This window comes from Oryx dammah, unplaced genomic scaffold (assembly GCF_014754425.2).
Source record: "Oryx dammah isolate SB20612 unplaced genomic scaffold, SCBI_Odam_1.1 HiC_scaffold_2, whole genome shotgun sequence".
Lineage (NCBI taxonomy): Eukaryota > Metazoa > Chordata > Mammalia > Artiodactyla > Bovidae > Oryx > Oryx dammah.
Genome location: NW_024070186.1, coordinates 3806072 through 3825327, shown reverse-complemented (window position 1 = coordinate 3825327; position 19256 = coordinate 3806072). Strand labels below are relative to the sequence as shown.

General features: G+C 45.2%; 1 protein-coding gene across 1 annotated transcript in view; it reads right to left on the bottom strand.

Annotated features, from left to right (window-relative positions):
• DAZL (deleted in azoospermia like) overlaps nt 1–15337 on the bottom strand; it is a 36047-nt gene extending 20710 nt beyond the window's left edge. Inside the window, exons 1-2 of the mRNA XM_040235488.1 lie at nt 15271–15337; nt 194–537 (exon numbers count right to left, since the gene is read on the bottom strand). Coding sequence (XP_040091422.1) covers nt 194–537; nt 15271–15337 — 411 coding nt within the window. The remainder of the gene's footprint in view (nt 1–193; nt 538–15270) is intronic.
• Between the last annotated feature and the right edge of the window lie 3919 nt (nt 15338–19256).

Genomic DNA, 19256 nt, shown 5'->3' with positions numbered 1-19256 from the left:
CGGGCAGCGGCCCCCGGCGCTCCGACAGCCCGGCCTCACCCCTCCGCCCGCCCGAGGCGCCGCGGAGGCCGCGCCCGCCCTCAGGCTGGGCCCCCAGGACAGGCAAGCGCGGCCGCCCCGCGCCGGGTCCCGCCCCAGGCCTCCTTCAGCGTCCGGGCCACCCCAAGGAGCCCCCTTGGCCTCCTCCACGCACCATGATGGCGACACTCGGTGTTCCCTCAGAGGGGCTCGAGGACGAAGCAGAGGCTGGCTTCGGGCACCGCGCTCGGAGCTGCTGTTGGCTCTGCTCGTACCCGCTGCCCGGCCGGACTGGGCAGAGGGAGCGGCGGCACACCGGGCGGAGAGCCAGGGGCGGGTGGCGAGGCCGAGGGGCGCCGGCGGACTGAGGCGTGGCCAGCGGGGCGCCGGGCGGTGGCTCCTGCGCAAGGCGCGGGGGGCTCGTCGGGAGGCGCCTCAGCCAATGGGCGGCCGCGCTGGCGCCCCCCGGCGGCGGGGGCGGGGCGGGGGTGGGAGGCTCGCGCAGCACGACTGCGCAGGCTGAGGGCGCGCAGGGGGCGCGCGAGCGCGGGCCTCCCACCCCCCACAGGCGCCGCCCCCACAGGAGGGGGCTGGCGCACCCACCGAAAGGCGTGTTACCCCAAAAGTGCCGTGGAGGCACGCCTGAAATAAGTAGGCATACTCACGTATACATCAGAGTTAAAAACAAACTCGAATGTGTCCAGGCGCTACTTCAAAATGGCGTCCTGAAGGCACAGGATTAGCCCGATCGTGGTCACCCCTACCCTCGCCACCAAAATCGGATTAGCCCGATCGTGGTCACCCCTAACCCTCGCCACCAAAATCGATGGAAACGCCAACAGAAATAGAAAATAGAAATATGGATATGGAGAACAGGCACGGAGGCGTCAAAAGTACAAAAACTTGGGTGAATTCCCTTCAACTCTGAGGAAGATGGGGTTGGATTGGAAGAAACACCAGCTAGGGCAGGCCAGCTTGATGTTCAAGATGTTCCTTCTTTGAAGAAACAGTCATCAAAGCCTGTGGTTGCCAGAAACGCAAGGTGTAGGAGGGAACAAAACAGTCAAACATTCCTTTGTTTGGGGAGTTCACATCGTGAGGGAGAGAATTTTTCTTCTAGGCCTCACAGAAAGAAGCCAGGCCTGCCTAGAGAGTTCTAACCACCTCAAGGTCGGAGAAACAAGGCCTAGAGCAAGGGTGAGCTGCAGGGCAGCTGGGGCAGCAAAGCACAGAACTTTGGAAACTAGCACGCTGTGTCCACAAGGAGTACCCCTGACTTTTATCCTCAGATTTCACTTCTGTACCGATGAGAAACAAGAAAATATTATTCTTTTCGGCAACCAGAAAACTGACCACAAACACCTAACATCACTGGATAGTATAATAATTAACCTGATTTTGAATGTGCTGCTAAACTTATAAAACTGAAGGCAAATACCAAGATGCCAGAAATCAAAATAAACAAAATCAGAGCAGTGAGTTGTTGAGCTGAATCTTCTCTGACCGTGGGTGTGAGGGCTGGGGTGTACAGTGATTAATCTGCTGGTTTGCCCTGAACCTTACTGGTTTTGGAACTGAGAAACTGCTACATTCTTGGAAACCAGGTCAGAGGCGGTAGAGAACAGCTGTGTCATCTTAGGTGTGGGCCAAACGTTGGTCTTTGTGACTTGAGGCCTGAAATTGCACGGACAGAGGTAGGGATGTGGAGTGGCCCAGGGTGTGCGCTGGTACTGAGTACCTGGCGAAAGGCAGTTGGCCACGAGAGACATCAACTCAGGAAAAGGGCAGACTAGGGTAAATGGAAAACACCCAGGAAACAAGCAGCTGTCCTCTTTCTGGATGAAAATGAAAATTATTTAACTGATGAAATTTAAAAATCCTAAGCCTGCATTTCAGGAGTTTGGAGTTTATAGCACTTGGGCTGGTGCTGGGATTTCAAAACCTACAAATTAATTCCTTTTAACCTTTGCCTTCTCCCTGAAAAAAGTTCCCAGTCAAGGTGCAACTGGAATGCCTGGCAAAAACAAAACCAACCTGTAAGGATGCTTCCATAAAAGGGTGAAAGGGATCCTCAGGATAAAAGAACCCTTTAAAGTTAAGCTCAGAATGGAAAATTGTACTATCTACCATGAATAAGAATGGCAGACGATGAAGATTAAAATGTCAGAAACTTGCAAAAGAAATTTCTTTTGGAGGGTGTGTGTGCGCGTGTGTGCGCACCTATGTGAGTGCGTGCGCTTGGGCATGTGTCTTTCTCTATTTGGAGTCATCCACCTTGTATATTGTAAGGTGATTTTTCTACTGTTTTATAGCTTTTAACAAAGTTTTAAACAAAGTTTCAAGCCACTGAATATCTTTACTCACTTCTTGAATAATTCAAAGATCTCAGGATGTTTTAACTTGGCACACCCCTACTAATTTAGAAGCTTGACTTCCCTGGTGGCTCAGAGGTTAAAGCGTCTGTCTACAGTGCGGGAGACCTGGGCTCGATCCCTCGGTCGGGAAGATCCCCTGGAGAAGGAAATGGCGATCCACTCCAGTACTATTGCCTGGAAAATCCCTTGGACAGAGGAGCTCGGTAGGCTACAGTCCATGGGGTCACAAAGAGTCGGACACGACTGAGCGACGTCACTCACTTCACTCATTAATCCCTACTTTAGTTCTATGCTGTTTTCCTTCTGTAAATTAGACATCATTCTTTTTTTAGACCCATCTGCGTGTGTAAAAATATTTTGATTACCAATTCTTTGCATATCTCAGATCTTACTTCTGGGTGGTTTTCCTTTTGCCTGAAGTAAATTCTATAAAATTTCCTTTAATAAGTGTGATGTGTGGCAAACTCAAGTTTTTCCCCTGAAGCTCGTTTATTTTGCCCTTGTTCATTGAAGATAATTCTACTGGATATATAATACTAGGTTACCACTGTCTTTTTTCCTCAGAAAACTGAACATATTATTCTGTTATTTTCTGGTTTCTGTTGCTAGAGAAATCTGTTGTCAATCTAATTGCTGTTTTTCTTAGGTGTTCTGAAATTTCACAATGATGTGGCAAGGTGAAGAGTTTTAAAAATTTCTCCTCAGGAGTTTTTGGACTCTCTGGAATTGTAGATTAACTTTCAAGAATTCTAAAAGTTTTCACCCATTTTCTTGTCAAAGATTAACTGGTTAAGGAATTTCACCTATTTTTCATATTCCATAAGCAATTCTTATGGTTACTTTTGTTTAGCTCATGACTTTTCAAAGGTTGATAGTATTTTCTTAAAACCTTATAAAATCTCCATGTAATATAGAGGAAAACAATTGTGATTTAAGATCAAGATTGACTGTAACTATTTCAGTGTGCTAAGATTGATAGTGTAATTCACATAAATTCAGAAATAAATCTCTGTATTGCTTCCTGTCCTCCAGAGACGGATAGGGAAGACAGAAGAAAAAAGACCAATAAAATTTTTCTGCCAGTTTTTTTATGCTCCCAAAGGCCATGACTTTGGATAGAATGCTTAAAATTAGCAGTATAAACACTCTCATTCATTTGCAAACCATTTTCATAATTTAAGTTGTATCTGCTCAGAATCTCTATCTCATTATATACCTATTTTTTTTTAATGTACTGACTTGTCCTAAAGAAAAATATTTATGAAATTATATTTATTGTATTAGTTACATTTTTTGGCAATGCATGTTAAAATATAGAACTGTTAACATTCATAACAATATCGTCCATGGATCACATTAGATTACACTCTCCCAGCACAACAGGAAAATCCTCAATTAGGAAATCTCTATCCATTCTTTGGATTTACAGAGTTAGGTCTCAGGAAGTAGGGGGTGGAGTGTCAAATTGCTCTGCATAATAAATAAGAGTTATTTGAAGGGGGAACCAAGCAAGATTGGAAAAGTGGCAACCTGGGCTTTTGGAAAAAAGAAATAACCTTGCAAAGTGACAAACAGTTGGAACCTGCAGTGAAAGATGGTATCTGAGGGTCACTGCAATCATCTGGAGCTTTAAAAGTTTGCATTACCAGGCCTTCCCTCAGACCAGTTAAGTCAGCTGAGGATGACACCAGACGTTAGTATTTAAAAAAAAAAAAGTTTCTCAAGTGACTCTAATATGCAACTAAATTTGAATATCTTTGGTATAAAGCTTTGCTACTCAAAGTATGGGCCTCAGACCAGCAACATTGCTGTGGAATCTCAGGTGCCACCTAAAATTACTGAATCAGAATCTGCACCTTGGCAAGATCTCCAGATGGCTCACAAACAAAACGTTCAGGAAGTACAGACATAGAGAATGTTTGCCATAAACAGCTTACATCCTTAGATCTGAGAATTCCTCATTTTATAGAGAGACTTCTTTTCCAGCCTCTCTTGTAGCTGCACCTGGGCCTCTGACCTGAAAAACACCAATGAGATTCACCCACACTAGGGGACTAAAGAGGCCACAAAGCAGAGGCTGCAGAGGATACTTTCTGGAAGGGTGGCAACAGCAGCAGTAAGCCCTTCATCAGTGAGAGCATCAGTGTCCGCTGCGGTCAGCTGTGCAAGCTGTGATGCTGTTCAGTGCCCAGAGGTAGCGTCTGAAGCATTGTCACTGTACCAGCTCTCCAGCATGGTCCTACATGTTGTTCCTGGAGACACAGATTTCCAACCTGACTCCAGTCCTTTTTGAGATTCCTTTCCTGTTTAAATCACCCTAAAGTACTGTGGTTATTGCTTGCAATAAGAAGCCTTGACTGAAATAGGTGGTGAGTGAGGTCACCCAAAATTCTCCAAGCCAGGCTCCAGCAATACTTGAACCGTGAACTTCCAGATGTTCAAGCTGGATTTAGAAAAGGCAGAGGAACCAGAGATCAAATTACCAACATCTGCTGGATCACTGAAAAAGCAAGAGAGCTCCAGAAAAATATCTACTTATGCTTTATTGACTATGCCAAAGCCTTTGACTATGTGGATCAATAAACTGTGGGAAATTCTGAAAGTGATGGGAATACCAGACCACCTGACTTGCCTCTTGAGAAATCTATATGCAGGTCAGAAAGCAACGCTTAGAACTGGACATGGAACAACAGACTGGTTCCAAATAGGAAAAGGAGTACGTCAAGGCTGTATATTGTCACCCTGCTTATTTAACTTATATGCAGAGTACATCATGAGAAACGCTGGACTGGAGGAAGCACAAGCTGGAAACAAGATTGCCAGGAGAAATATCAATAACCTTAGGTATGCAGATGACACCACCCTTATGGCAGAAAGTGAAGAGCAACTAAAGAGCCTCTTGATGAAAGTGAAAGAGGAGAGTGAAAAAGTTGGCTTAAAGCTCAATATTCAGAAAACGAAGATCATGGCATCCAGTCCCATCACTTCATGGCAAACAGATGGGGAAACAGTGTCAGACTTTATTTTTGGGGGCTCCAAAATCACTGCAGATGGTGATTGCAGCCATGAAATTAAGACGCTTACTCCTTGGAAGGAAAGTTATGACCAACCTAGATATTATATTCAAAAGCAGAGACATTACTTTGTCAACAAAGGTCCATCTAGTCAAGGCTGTTGTTTTTCCAGTGGTTATGTATGGATGTGAGAGTCGGACTATAAAGAAAGCTGAGTGCCGAAAAATTGATGATTTTGAACTGTGGTGTTGGAGAAGACTCTTGAGAGTCCCTTGGACTGCAGGGAGATCCAACCAGTCCATTCTAAAGAAGATCAGTCCTGGGTGTTCATTGGAAGGACTGATGCTGAAGCTGAGACTCCAGTACTTTGGCCACCTGATGCAGAGAGCTGACTCATTGGAAAAGACCCTGATGCTGGGAAAGATTGAGGGCAGGAGGAGAAGGGGGCGATAGACGAGATGGTTGAATGGCATCACCGACTCAATCGACGTGCGTTTGGGTAGGCTTCAGCAGTTGGTGCCAGACAGGGAGGCCTGGCGTGGTGCTATTCGTGGGGTCACAAAGAGTTGGACACGACTGAGTGACCGAACTGAAATGAACTGAGGTCACCCAAAGTACTTTTAGGAAGAGGGTTAACAGCTAAAAGATTTATGGCTGTTTGCTCAGACTCCATAACATGATGCCCCTCTATTACTTCAAACCTTTAGTAAGGGTCTGCTACGTACATAAAGGCTTTGTGCCAGTGGCGTTTTGTGAGGGTTGTCAAGAGAGGGTCTTTTTTTCCTGCTCTGGAGCAACATAGTAGATAGGGGTGGCACGGTCTGCAACAAGACAATCCACAGATGAAATAATTCAGTAGGAACTAAAGCTTGGAGTCAGAAGTGACCAGGAAACCATAAGTCATACACTCAGAATTCCCAGAGAGACAGGAAGAGACATTTGTGCTATTCCAGCGGCACACTAGAGTTTGAGCCAATGTATGACACCTTAGCTTCTTTGGGGCCTGTATTCCCAAAGCCCAGCAGAGCACACACCTCCTGAGGGCACTGTGCATACTGGTAGAGATGTCGATCCCCTGAGCAGTGTTGCTTAAGGCCTGCATTTTCACCTTTTACCCTAATACCTGCATCACAGGTTATTCTTTCAACTCTTAACCTTGTAAGCAGTTTGCCTATATTTGGGAGTTGATCTGAACCAAGCTGGACTAATCTTCACAGTGGCTTCATAAGACCTGCCCAAACAGATAATCATGAAACTGATTCCTTATTCAAAATAACAACAATAACAAAAATCCCTGCTGCTGATATGGCGCTTACTACATTCTGGGCACTATTTAACCATTTTACTTCTGTTAGTTCATCCAGTCTTTATAATAATAATAGGTACTTTTATCATCATCCCAATTTTATAGAGAAGGAGACAGAGGCACAAAGAGGTCAAATAGCTTGCCCAAGATTGCACAGCTGGCGAATATCAGAGGAGCAGTTTTAATCCAGTCTGGCTTCTGAGTCTGAGTTCTTAACCGTTAGGCTGTTTTAGCAAACTCCATGGAAGAAGAAAGGGCTAATATAGTGGAACAAATTAAATCCCTAGTTTCCATGAGAGCAACCAAGGAAGGAAGGCTGGGAGGCTTTTCTTATGAAAAACAAAAAAAAGCGTTTTTAGTCTGATCAGGATTTCTGATATAGTCACATTAATAAATAGGGCCAGGACCAAGACTTCAGACGTTTGATCAAAATGAAAGAAACCCCCCGAATATACCCTCAAACCAACCTAACCAGTGAATTGCTCCAAAACAACTGGCTCCTGAGGAGGCCACCTGAAGAACGGAAGTTTCCCTCTGAATTTTGCCTGTTGGAAAGTCTTCCAGTCCTTCCCCCAAGGGTTGGGATCACATCTAAACTGTTCAACAGCCTCATCTTCAGGCTGGGCTCCCACTGCTGGCTCCCTACTCACACCTGTACTCCTCCAAATCGCTTTGAAACTGTGTTTTTCTGAGTCAAGAGCTGTCACTGAGCAGAAGTTTGCAAACCAGAGAAGCAGAAGCTGTTTCGCACTGTGCAGGAGTGAGGGGAAAAGGCTGGTGGAACTCTCTCAGCTCCCTTTCCTCAGCCCTAGTCACCCTCACCTTCATGTCCGTAGTTTTGTTCTTTCCACATTGAGATGTTTTATTTTCTTTATCCATTTTTGATACCTCAAGAATGCATTCCCCTTTCTAAAGAAGTTAAAAATATTAAGGGCAAAGTTTAAGTCCCCTCTGACCATCAGCTCTGCATCCCAGATCCCTCAGCAGAGGTAACCGCTGTTGGCAGTTTGGTATGAGTCCTTGCAGACCTTTTTCTAGGCTTTCTCTTTTGGATATTTATCTGCAGTGTTTGTGATTTGTATTTATAGAAAATACTTGTGCTAAGGGAAAATATGTACTCCTTTTAGTATGCTTATTAAAATATGTACTATGGATACTTATGCTGGATATACTGTGTGTAGTTAATATAGCGCATGCTGGTGTTCAGCTGCTGACTTACGTCCAACTCTGCGACCCCAGGGACTGCAGCGTGCCAGGCTTCCCTGTCCTTCACTATCTCCTGGAGCTTGCTCAGATTCATGTCCATCGAGTTGATGATGCTATCTAACCATCTCGTTCTCTGCCACCCCCTTCTCCTTTTGCCTTCAATCTTTCCCAGCATCAGGGTCTTTTCCAATGAGTCAGCTCTTCACATCAGGTCGCCAAAGTATTGGAGCTTCAGCTTCAGCATCAGTGCTTCCAATGAATGTTCAGGGTTGATTTCTTTTAGGACTGACTATCTCCTGGCTGTCCAAGGGACTCTCAAGAGTCTTCTCCAGCACCACAGTTCAACAGCATCAATTCTTCAGTGATCAGCCTTCCTTATGGTCCAGCTCTCACATCCATACATGACCACTGGAAAAACCATAGCTTTGACTATACAGACCTTTGTCAGCAAACTGATGTCTCTGCTTTTTTAACAAACTGTAGATTATATATATTTATATGTAATACTTTGTTGTATTTTTTTAACATAAATGATATCATACTGTATACATCTTGAAACTTGCTTTTCTTCCTTTAACAATACGATTAAGAGACTTCTAATATAAACACAAGCTGGAATCAAGATTGCTGGGAGAAATATCAATAACCTCAGATATGCAGATGACACCACCCTTATGGCAGAAAGTGAAGAGGAACTAAAAAGCCTCTTGATGAAAGTGAAAGAGGAAAGTGAAAAAGTTGGCTTAAAGCTCAACATTCAGAAAACGAAGATCATGGCATCCGGTCCCATCACTTCATGGGAAATAGATGGGGAAACAGTGGAAACAGTGTCAGACTTTATTTTGGGGGGCTCCAAAATCACTGCAGATGGTGATTGCAGCCATGAAATTAAAAGATGCTTACTCGGAAGAAAAGTCATGACCAACCTAGACAGCATATTCAAAAGCAGAGACATTACTTTGCCAACTAAGGTCCGTCTAGTCAAGGCTATGGTTTTTCCAGTGGTCATGTATGGATGTGAGAGTTGGACTGTGAAGAAGGCTGAGCACCGAAGAACTGATGCTTTTGAACTGTGGTGTTGGAGAAGACTCTTGAGAGTCCCTTGGACTGCAAGGAGATCCAACCAGTCCATTCTGAAGGAGATCAACCCTGGGATTTCTTTGGAAGGAATGATGCTAAAGCTGAAACTCCAGTACTTTGGCCACCTCATGCAAAGAGCTGACTCATTGGAAAAGACTCTGATGCTGGGAGGGATTGGGGGCAGGAGGAGAAGGGGACGACAGAGGATGAGATAACTGGATGGCATCACGGACTCGATAGACGTGAGTCTGAGTGAACTCTGGGAGTTGGTGATGGACAGGGAGGCCTGGCGTGCTGTGATTCATGGGGTCACAAAGAGTCGGACACGACTGAGCAACTGAACTGAACTGAACTTAATATCAGTACCTAATGCCTTTTAACTGTGGCATAATTTTGCATAATGTGGATATGTCATAGTTCTTAGCTATTCCCTGCTAAACTGACCTTTAGGTTGGTTTCATTGTTTCATTGCTACAAATATAGACAGTGAGCCTGTCTAATCAGAGCCATGTGAGTGTGTTTCTGCCGTGAACACCAAAAAGTGTAACTACTGGGTCATAGGATAATGCACTTTCAAACTTCAGTAGAGAGCAGGAAACTGCCCATAAGTACGGTACCATTATATACCAGTTTACAGCTATGAGTCTGTGTGCTCACTTACCTAATATTGATATCATTACACTTGAATTTGCCAGCCCAATAGGCAAGAAACAGCATCTCATTTTCATTTCACTTTTCACTTCCCTGGTTGCTGATGGAATCGAGCCTCCTTTTGCTGTCTGCCGACTGTTCAGTTTCTTCTTCGGGCCTGTTCTTAGCCTTTGGCCACTTTTCTTTTGCATTGCTTGTTTTTTCTATATTGTCTCATGGGAGTCTGACTTCCTCAGCCCCTTTGGCAAAGGGTGCAATGGTACTGGTACCTCTCTAAAGTTCTAATCCAAGGTGATGAATTACTTACCTTCATTACCAAGGATTTCTTTCCCTGAATTGAAGAGATGTAAGCCACAAATGAGAAGAAAGGAAATCTCTGGTGTAAAGATTGACTGTGGAAACTTTGAACATCAACCCATTCCTAGACATCCTCCTAAAAAACCAACAAGAACTCTTTTTAAAATCAAATAGCCCCTCACTGTCAAAGAAATTGCCTTAAAACCCTGAGAGATCTGCTCAGGGCAACAATCCTAAGATCCAACAACTTTTGAAGTTCTGTTCTTGCCGCTGATCCCCTCTGTTTAGAGAGAGAATACCTATAGAGAAAAGAGGTGAGACTTCAGATGAATAAATACAATATTCACAGGATCAGCATTGATCCCTGCTAGAGCCTAGCAGGATGGACTCAGAAAACAACTTGATTAACACAAACATAAATGAATCTCTGATCACCCTAAAAAGGACAAGCTATTTCCTTTTCCCTACTAAGGATTTTTCCTGCGTCCTCTGTGGAACTGACCGAAACAAATCTGTCTTTTGTTTGTGTTAATCAAGTTGTTTTCTGAGCCCATCCTGCTAGGCTCTAAATCCTGATCCTATGAATGTTGTATTTATTCATCTGAAGTCTCACCTCTTTTCTCTATTTGGTAAACATTTTGTATTTTGTAGCTGCCGCTAGCATTTCAGCCAGCCTGGACGAGGAAAAGGAACCGAAAGGGCAGAAGGACAGAACGCAAGTTGAAGGAAAATCAGAAAATAAAGAAAGAAAAGACATAGTAAAGAAGAGTCGAAAAAGAAGAAAGAAAGATAGTTGAGGGAAGCATTCTTTTGTCATTTCCATACCTGGTCAGTCAACAAGTTCTGTCTGTTTATCCTTTATATTGACTTTCTAACAGAGCTTCCTTTCTGTTCATATCACTTTCTTTTAGACCATAGGACATACCATGGGTTAAAATGAAAGCCAGGTCATGCTCTCTTCTTCTGGTGCCTGGATGATTCCGATAGCTCTATGACTGGGATCCATGTCACCTAAGTCTGCATCAGACACTGCTGTCAGAGTATTGCTCTCTCACTCTGCTCACAAGCCTTCCAGCATTTCCTGGTTCCAGCTTCATCATATTAAAGTTTACCTTTCAGCCTGGCTCTTGGTTGCCTTCACTATGTCACCTCGCTGGCATTGCCCTAATCAGACGGTCTCGCCGACGTTCCCTTCTCATTCTGCCTTTTGTGTTCCTGCCTTTTAGAGCACCCTTCCGGCTGGGCATTTCCTCCCTGAATGCTGCTGGTTCTTGAAGGTCACTCAAGTCTCCCCTCCTCTGTGACGTTTTCTGTCTGTTCCACCTTTATCTTCCTCTCTCATAGATGTTTCGGAACCCAAGTTGCATGTGGCAGAACCCCTGAACGTGGGGAAAGAGCATAGCAAGTCTTCGGATTTACACTGGCTTTGCATTGCCTCCCGCGCTTCATGGTGAGGAGGGATGGCAAGCTGTTCCCCTCTCTGAAGCTCTGTTTTCTTGTCTGTGAACGGGGAAATGCTGTTTTACCTGAGAGGGTCAGTGGAAGAAGAAGGTAGGTGAAAGCGTAGGCAGCTGGTACTTAACACCACACCCAGGCCACAAAGAATATGTGGCTTCCTGTTCTCATACCCTTCCGAGAGAAGCTCTTCTTACCACAGCTCCAGAGCGATGCCCACTGTTTTGGATGCTTTTTGGATACAGGTTAAAAAAAAGTGCCTGGTAAAAAGTGATTGAAGGTGAAGGTGAAGGTGAATTTGCTCAGTCGTGTCCGACTCTTTGCGACCCGTGGACTGTAGCCCACCAAGCTCCTCTGTCCATGGGATTCTCCAGGCAAGAATACCGGAGTAGGTTACCATTTTAAGTAATACTAATTTAAGAAAAAACACCTGATAACTATAAAGTCCGGGTGTAAGCAATGCCAGTGCCAGTATTGAGACTTACGATGTCAGGGCTCTGAACCAGTACCTCTGAGTCACTTTGGTTAGTACTGGAAAGCTTGACTTATCCTCATGGAAGGAAGAAAAGAAATCTCTTTTTACATCTCTCTTTTATTTGGGAAGAAAATCTTTCCTGGTAGCCTTCCTTTTATAGCTTATTGCATCACTGCGTGATGCATGCGCTTCCAGCTCAAAGGGAGTCTGGGTGAGCGTGCATCTGGCCAAAGGGAAATGCATTTATAGTAATCAGCCTGAACTAGCCATGATCCTTCCTCTGGGCTCAGGCACATTCCCACTGGATACCAGAAGGGAATTCTACGGGATGGCTATAATGTAGGTGTCAACCATGACTGCCCTCTGGGCAACTCGAGATGCCACCTGGGTTCTTCTAGCCATAACTGGTTGTATCGGAACAAACATTGACCTAACCTGGCTCAGTCAGGTTCTCTCCCATTAGAATATGAATTAAGAGCTCAGGAGTCAGTGGTTCCTGATTCCAATGCCTGACATTCTGTGATAGGGCTCAGCATCTTTCCAGTAAGTCTCCTTCAGGGGGTTTCTGTTGCTTGAAATCAGAGAGCCTGATTGAGCCTTAGACTCACTTAAACAGTCTCAATTAATAATCACTAAGATAATAACCACTACAATATTAAATGCCCTGTCTTGTTTCTTAATGGTTTCATGCGTGTTTGTCTCATCGTGCACTTCCCTCAAGGCAGAAATCAGTTGTATACTTATTTCCCACAATATTGGCCACAGAGGATGAAGAGTTCCCTTAATACTTTTTGAACAACGGTTTGATTGGTTGGTTGCTACTCTTTTCTAGTTAATATTTTTTAACACTTCCAGAAACAGATAAAAACAAAGACACGGTGATATATTATCTATCAGATTAGCAAAGTGCAGTTCCAGATTGCTGGTTTGATTAATTTAAAATATAGCAAATTGACAGAAGAACAAAGCAACATAAACCAATATAAAAGCAGCTGTTGCATTATGGTCTAACAGGTAGTATTATGGCTCTATTACCATCATACTGATCTTTCAAATTTTCTACACAGGCCATGAAACTACTTTCAGAATTTGAAAAGAAATAAGTTCATAAGAGGCAATCAGGGGAAAATGTTTTTGGCCGCTTAGTACAAGTTTCTTAATTTCCTTCTTTCTTCTAAGGGTATGCTACAAATTAACATTAGAGACACTTTGGCCTTCATCGAACAGTGTTCAATTTGAATTTCGACTTTTAACTCCAGAATAACATTAATCTCGGCTTCCCAGGTGGCTCAGTGGGTAAAGAATCTGTCTACAATGCAGGAGACACAGGAGATGAGAGTTTGATCCCTGGGTTGGAAAGATTCCCTGGAGGCTGACTTGGCAACACACTCCAATACTCTTGCCTGGAGAATTCCATGGACAGAGGAGCTGGGCAGGCTACAGTCCATAGGTTTACAAAGAGTTGGGCACAACTGAAGTGACTGAGCATGCGTGCATTCAATATTAATCTCACAGGAAAGTTTAACCTAATTTTAAGCACACATGATACCAAATCACAAGTTTTCCCTTAAGGAACTTTAAAAAAATGCTATTTGATTGAAAACAATTTTAAAAATGAACAAAAGATTTCTTGGCTTTGTTTTAAGCCAAAAATCATTTGAGTTTTATTGACATCTCACTATTGTTTAAAAGGAATGCTACTTTGTTAACAGACTGTCCAAATGTTTAATGGGCATTTCTGCAAAAGCCTGACAAGTAAAAACAAAATTTCTCTAGAATCCAGTATCACAAAAGCTTTTGTTTCAAGCTACAAATTAGACAAATCTGTTTTTCTCCTAACACTCTGAACATTTTTATATCAAACCGCCCCAGTGTAAAGTAAATATCCATGTCTTCAAAAAACAGAATTAATATTAGAATTCTTTTTCTTTGTAAAGAGAGCTGGATCCAACAGGTTCCAGATGTCACGATTGGACCACAGATGTATCCACAAAAACAATGAGGTGAGTACATTTTTTTTGTTGTTTTGGTTCCAAGTAGAAACAATCTCCACTTACAAATTCACATTAGGGCCACGAAAAACCGTACTCTTATTCTCAGTAAATGCTATTGTTTTACAAAGCGCTTCAAGACCTGATGTTATATAAGGCCCACACCTTCCTATCACAGCCTTGGCAGCAGATACACAGACTCCTTATCTCTAACAATCCGCCGCTGTTGTTGTTTCTAGGGTCATCAGGGGCCAGCGTTCACCCAGGCTACCTTCAGAAGTGCAGAGAAAAGGCAGCTTCTGTTAAAAAAAATTTAACTTTTTTCAACAAGGTCCCCTGGGGTAACAGGGACAGAGGAGGGTGTGAATGAGGCTGAGTGAGCTCCTGTGGGTAACATTTCTGTCTCTCTTAGCAGTCCCCTTTAGGGTGAACTCATTTGATTTGGGTCTTGGGATCAGATTTTCTTTCTAGGGAAGCTTTCTTACCTCCCGTTTCTCTCAAAAATGGCAGCTGGTAGATGGAGATTTTCTGAGGCCTCTGTTGGAGGGGGAAGAAGGGCCTCTGAACCAGGCTGGCTCCTCATTGGTTGTAGCTGTAGAGTTCCCACCAGCTGGCATTAGGGTATTTACCAAGGGAGGACTGCAGAGGTGTCGAACAAGGAAGCTGGGGTAGCTGCCACTCCCAAGAGTATAATCATGAGTCTGGGGGGTGGTGTGGGGAAGGGCTCTCTGTGCCGATGACCCCTGGGGGGGCCTGCCTGGGTCCCTGGACATGGGTAACTCCCTTGCTGTGTGGCCTGATACTCCTGTAAGGGCGGGTCTGAGCAGCACCCATCCTAAAACCACACTGCGAGCCCCACCACGGTCCACACTGCAAAGCACAGCAAGGAGATGGGGCCTTGGGGGCACTTGGGGCTGGCCCAGCCCAGCCCAGCCCCATCACTCTGCGTGCCCACCAGCTCACCTCTCAGCCTGGGGCTTTCCCTCTCTTCTTCCGGTGTATCCTGACCCTCTGGGGCTTTGACCTGGAGTGGGGTGTCAGGATACACGGGTCTCACAGCCCATGCTCCCCTCTCTTCTCCCCACAAGGCTCCTGAGCAGCGGAGGGCACCTTTTCTCCGTCTTGCCAGGTTCCAGAGGCTCTGTCGCCCTTTCCCTTAGAGGCAATGGGAATGGAGGAGAGCCAGATCACCCATGAAGGGGACATGAAAACAGAAGAAGCATTTACATATTCTAACTGTTCCTTGAGTGTATCTCAGTCAGGCTGGATGGAGTGTATGCACAAAACATCAGTAAACAAGACTGAAGTTGCCTTTTTCATCACATAAACGCCTGGAGTCCCAGGCAGGTACGGCTCCAGGAAGCCCCCTTGAGTCAGGGTTGCTCGGGTCTGGTAGGCCCACCGTGTGTGACAGCTAGCATCAGGGGCACCTCGTGGTCCAAGATAGAGGCTCCAGCTCCATCCATCATGTCTGCACTCTGGCCAGAGAAGAGAAGGGCGAGAAGACAAGGAGGGACAGGTGACTGCCAGCCGGTTCGGAAGGAGGCTTCAGCGGCCCTGCAGGACGTGCTGAAACCCCGTGTGGGCCGCACTGCCATCCGCGTATTTGTTGTAGGCCACCCGGAAGTTCAAAGGGGCCTGATGCCGCGGCAGGAGTTAGGTGAGGACAGGCAGGCGGCAGATGACGCTGTTATGTGGAACCCACGGAGCACTCACATTTAAACGTGCGTGTAGATTTGTGCTCGAGACTTAAATATGAGTCCATTGCTTCTTTCTCTGTATTTTCCTGCATCTCACTAAATCGAAAGAATAACGCTGTCATACATATTTGACATGATTATATTTGACTTCGCCTTTCCTTCTTAGCCTTTGTTTACTATTGGCTTTCACACGCAAATTGTTTGAATTTGTAGGTTCTTATTTGTCCAACCCCTTTTTGAAAGTGTGGTACTACTTTTACAAATAAACTGTTATACAACTTGTAACTCTACTAGGTAAGACACAGCAAATTATTTTAAATCAAATTTTTTATTTAGGGAAGAACCACTTAAAATGGTCTTCCTTGCTTATCTAACTAGAGATTCCCACTTCTCTAGGGAAAGAGCACCAAGAAACTCTTTTCTGCCCTGTTAATATCAGGCCTTTAACATGGGCTATATTGGTACACATTAGGAAGTCAAATCATGAGGAGTTAAGCTGAGAATAAAATATTTAAGTGTGATCAGGTACAATTAGTATTTTAGACATTAGTAGCCTCATATAAAGAAAAAAGGAATTTTTTCCCTGAGGAAAAATGAGCTTGAACCAAGAATAGAATTAAAAGTACAAGGCTAGTGAAAAATCAGATCAGATTAATATTAGCTACTGTCTCTAATGTGTAAGAGAAAGCAAGCGTCTATTTCTTTGTGTAATTTTGATCACCTAAGATTAATACAGTTACACACCTGTATGAAAACCAGCTGGCATTAGGGTATTTACCAAGGGAGGACTGCAGAGGTGTCGAACAAGGAAGCTGGGATAGCTACCACTCCCAAGTGTATAATCGTGAGGTTTCATAGGAGATATGTGTGATCTAATCAGAAACCTCATTTGAGCACAGGAGTAGGCGGCATCATGGGGATTGTACAGACCAGACCAAGAGTAGTATAACTAGCTGAAGCCCCACAAAAGGAGGATCACGGCAGACACTGTAGGCTGGCTTAGTTAACCTCAACCTCTAACCCCCATCTCCCTCACCTGTCTCAACTGCAAAGGTGGTAAAAGCTGAAATGACTCTTTTCTATCCTCTATTATGGCAAGTGGAACACACGATACACTTCGGGTCGGTGAGATACCGGCAGAAGCTCTTGAGGGGGCAGCCCCGACTGCATCACCTCCTGAGAAAGGCACAGCCTCCTGAAGAGAACCCCCTTGCCCATCATTCTTTCTCTTTCCCTTCCACGCAGTCATAAGGCTTGGAGGGGCAGCAGCCTTCTGAAGACTGTGAACTGACGAGCACGATGTGAAAATCATTATCAAAGATGGTGGTGGTTTGGTCGATAAGTCGTGTCCACCTCCTGTGACCCCGTGGACTGTAGCCTGCCAGGCTCCTCTGTCCGCTGGGTTCTCCAGGCAAGAACACTGGAGTGGGTTCCCAGTTCCTTCTCCAGGTTATTAAAGATGGAGAAGTAGGAAAAGAGAAAATGCCTGGGTCTCTGATGGCATCACGGAACTTCACTACTAGCTCTGCTTAACTTAGAAGGGAGCGTTAAATTTAAAAAAAAAAAAAAAAAAAAACCTCCCTTGAACACCTAGCCATTTAAGTCACCAACTGAGGGGGTGGGGTGGAGGTGGGCTCTGTTATTTGCCTACTTCCTGCCTGCCTAATCTGCTTGCCGATGCAGGAGACATGAGTTTGATCCTTGGGTCAGGAAAATCCCTTGGAAGAGGAGATGGAACTCACTCCAGTATCTCTGCCTGAGAATCCCATGGACAGAGGAGCCTGGAGAGCTGAAGTCCATCGGGTTGCAGAAAGTCAGACATGGCTGAGTGACTAAACACACAGGCACACTGTTATTTGCAATGAATGCCATCTTAATTCTTGCCTGGAGAATCCCCATGCACAGAGGAGCCTCGTGGGCTGTGGTCCACAGGGGCTCAAAGAGTCAGACACGACAGAAATGGGTTACCATGCGTAAAATGTTAACTAATGTAGCAGTCAGAGAAAGGGAGGACTTCAGATTTAAGATAATAAACAAAAGCATGCATGTTTGAGAGAACTTGTTGAGTCCTTTCAACTTATTGTTACTACATCCCCTGCTGACTTTGGTTGATCGATTGTATAGTTTTATATCCAGGATGTGGAACTTACTCTATATAATATAACGAGTTAACATCAGTATATGGAGGAAATCGTGAATAGAGAAAGCTGGTGGCTCAGCCTTCTGGGGCCCTCCACGACTCGGCCTGGGGTTGGAGCTCGCCACGTGGCCCCTTCCTGAGACGGCTCCCCTGCCCTTGACATTGCCTCTGGGTAGGGAGTAGAACAGGCAGTCGGCGGAGCGCTGTGCTCACTGCAAGGAAGGAGCCGATGGCGTTCTCAGAGGGAAGAGTCTGAGCCTCTGACTGCTACTGTGTGAGATTCAGAGTTAGAGGAGGATGATGCGGTGGGATGGGTGGCTCTGACCAGGCGATGTGATCCCGGTACAGATGGATCTGAATAATCTCAAAGACGGAGGGGGAGAGAAGGCACAATTGGGTGACTTAGGACCCACACATGGTTCCATTTCTTGTGGGGCTTTCTGGCTCCAGTCCTGAAGTTGACTTATTGACTCGCCAAAATTCAGGCAGGGCTCCTCGCTGTAGTGCCCCTCCACACGAGAGGTGCGTCCCCACCTCACGAATCTGGCCGTGGCTCGGAGACTTGACTTGCTTTGCCCAATGACACACAGGAGGAAGTGATGTGTGTTACTTCTGGGCGAGGCAAAGAGCCAGTGTCTGGCTCAGCCTGCTGGGTCTTTCCTTCGGTACAATGTCCCAGAGAGGAACTGCTGTCCTGGGAATCCTGGAGTGAGGGTGAGACGGAACAGAGCTGCAGCAGGCATGTGGGCGTATAAGGGCAAGAGAAATAAACCTTCGTTACTGCAAGCCAATTCAAGTTTGCAGTCTTTTGTTTCCGCCGCATACCTAGCCAGCCTGACTCCTCAGTTGGGAACAGCTGAAGACATCTAAAGCTCAAGATAGATCCTCAGTGTGGCTGCATGCTCTGGGAGGCCTCATCTCCAAAACAGGGTGCCCTAGAGGGCTAAGTTTGTGCCAGCTGGGGGAAAATTCACAGGATACTGGTCAATGTCTTTTGTCTTAATTGTGTAAGAAAAGCATCAAATCTGTGGTGGTTCTTAGTCTCATGGGATAATTTATCATTAAGAAATGGTATGGCATTTCTAAGTTCCCTGCTGTGTGGGATAACATTGTTATGGAAATCAGGTTCTTTTTTGGGCTTTTCACCTCCTCCTTCCCCCTACCCAGGCAGCCAGACGTGAGCCACCCTCTCCTCTGGGTGGACAGAGGCCCCCCAAGACAAGAAAATACATGCTTTAGTTCTTGAATTCAACATGTGCTGGTAAAAAGTAGACAATTGCTAAGATGGTGAAAAGCGGGATAGTTTAAAAGAACCCTGGGGATGGAAGAAATACACTGGGAGCAGATATTGGAGGAAGCGCTTGAAAGGGGTGCAGCGTACCTGGGAGGGACCATGAGTTCCCACCAGAATGAGTACGGTGCATTTTCCACCCCAGGAGGCCCTCTCAAAGCCACGTACAGGCCCGTCTGTGCCTCCTGTTGCGGTCCAGAGAGGAGGGCACCATGCTCTTCAAGCCTCTGGCATGAGCAACGGCCCTCTGTGATCCG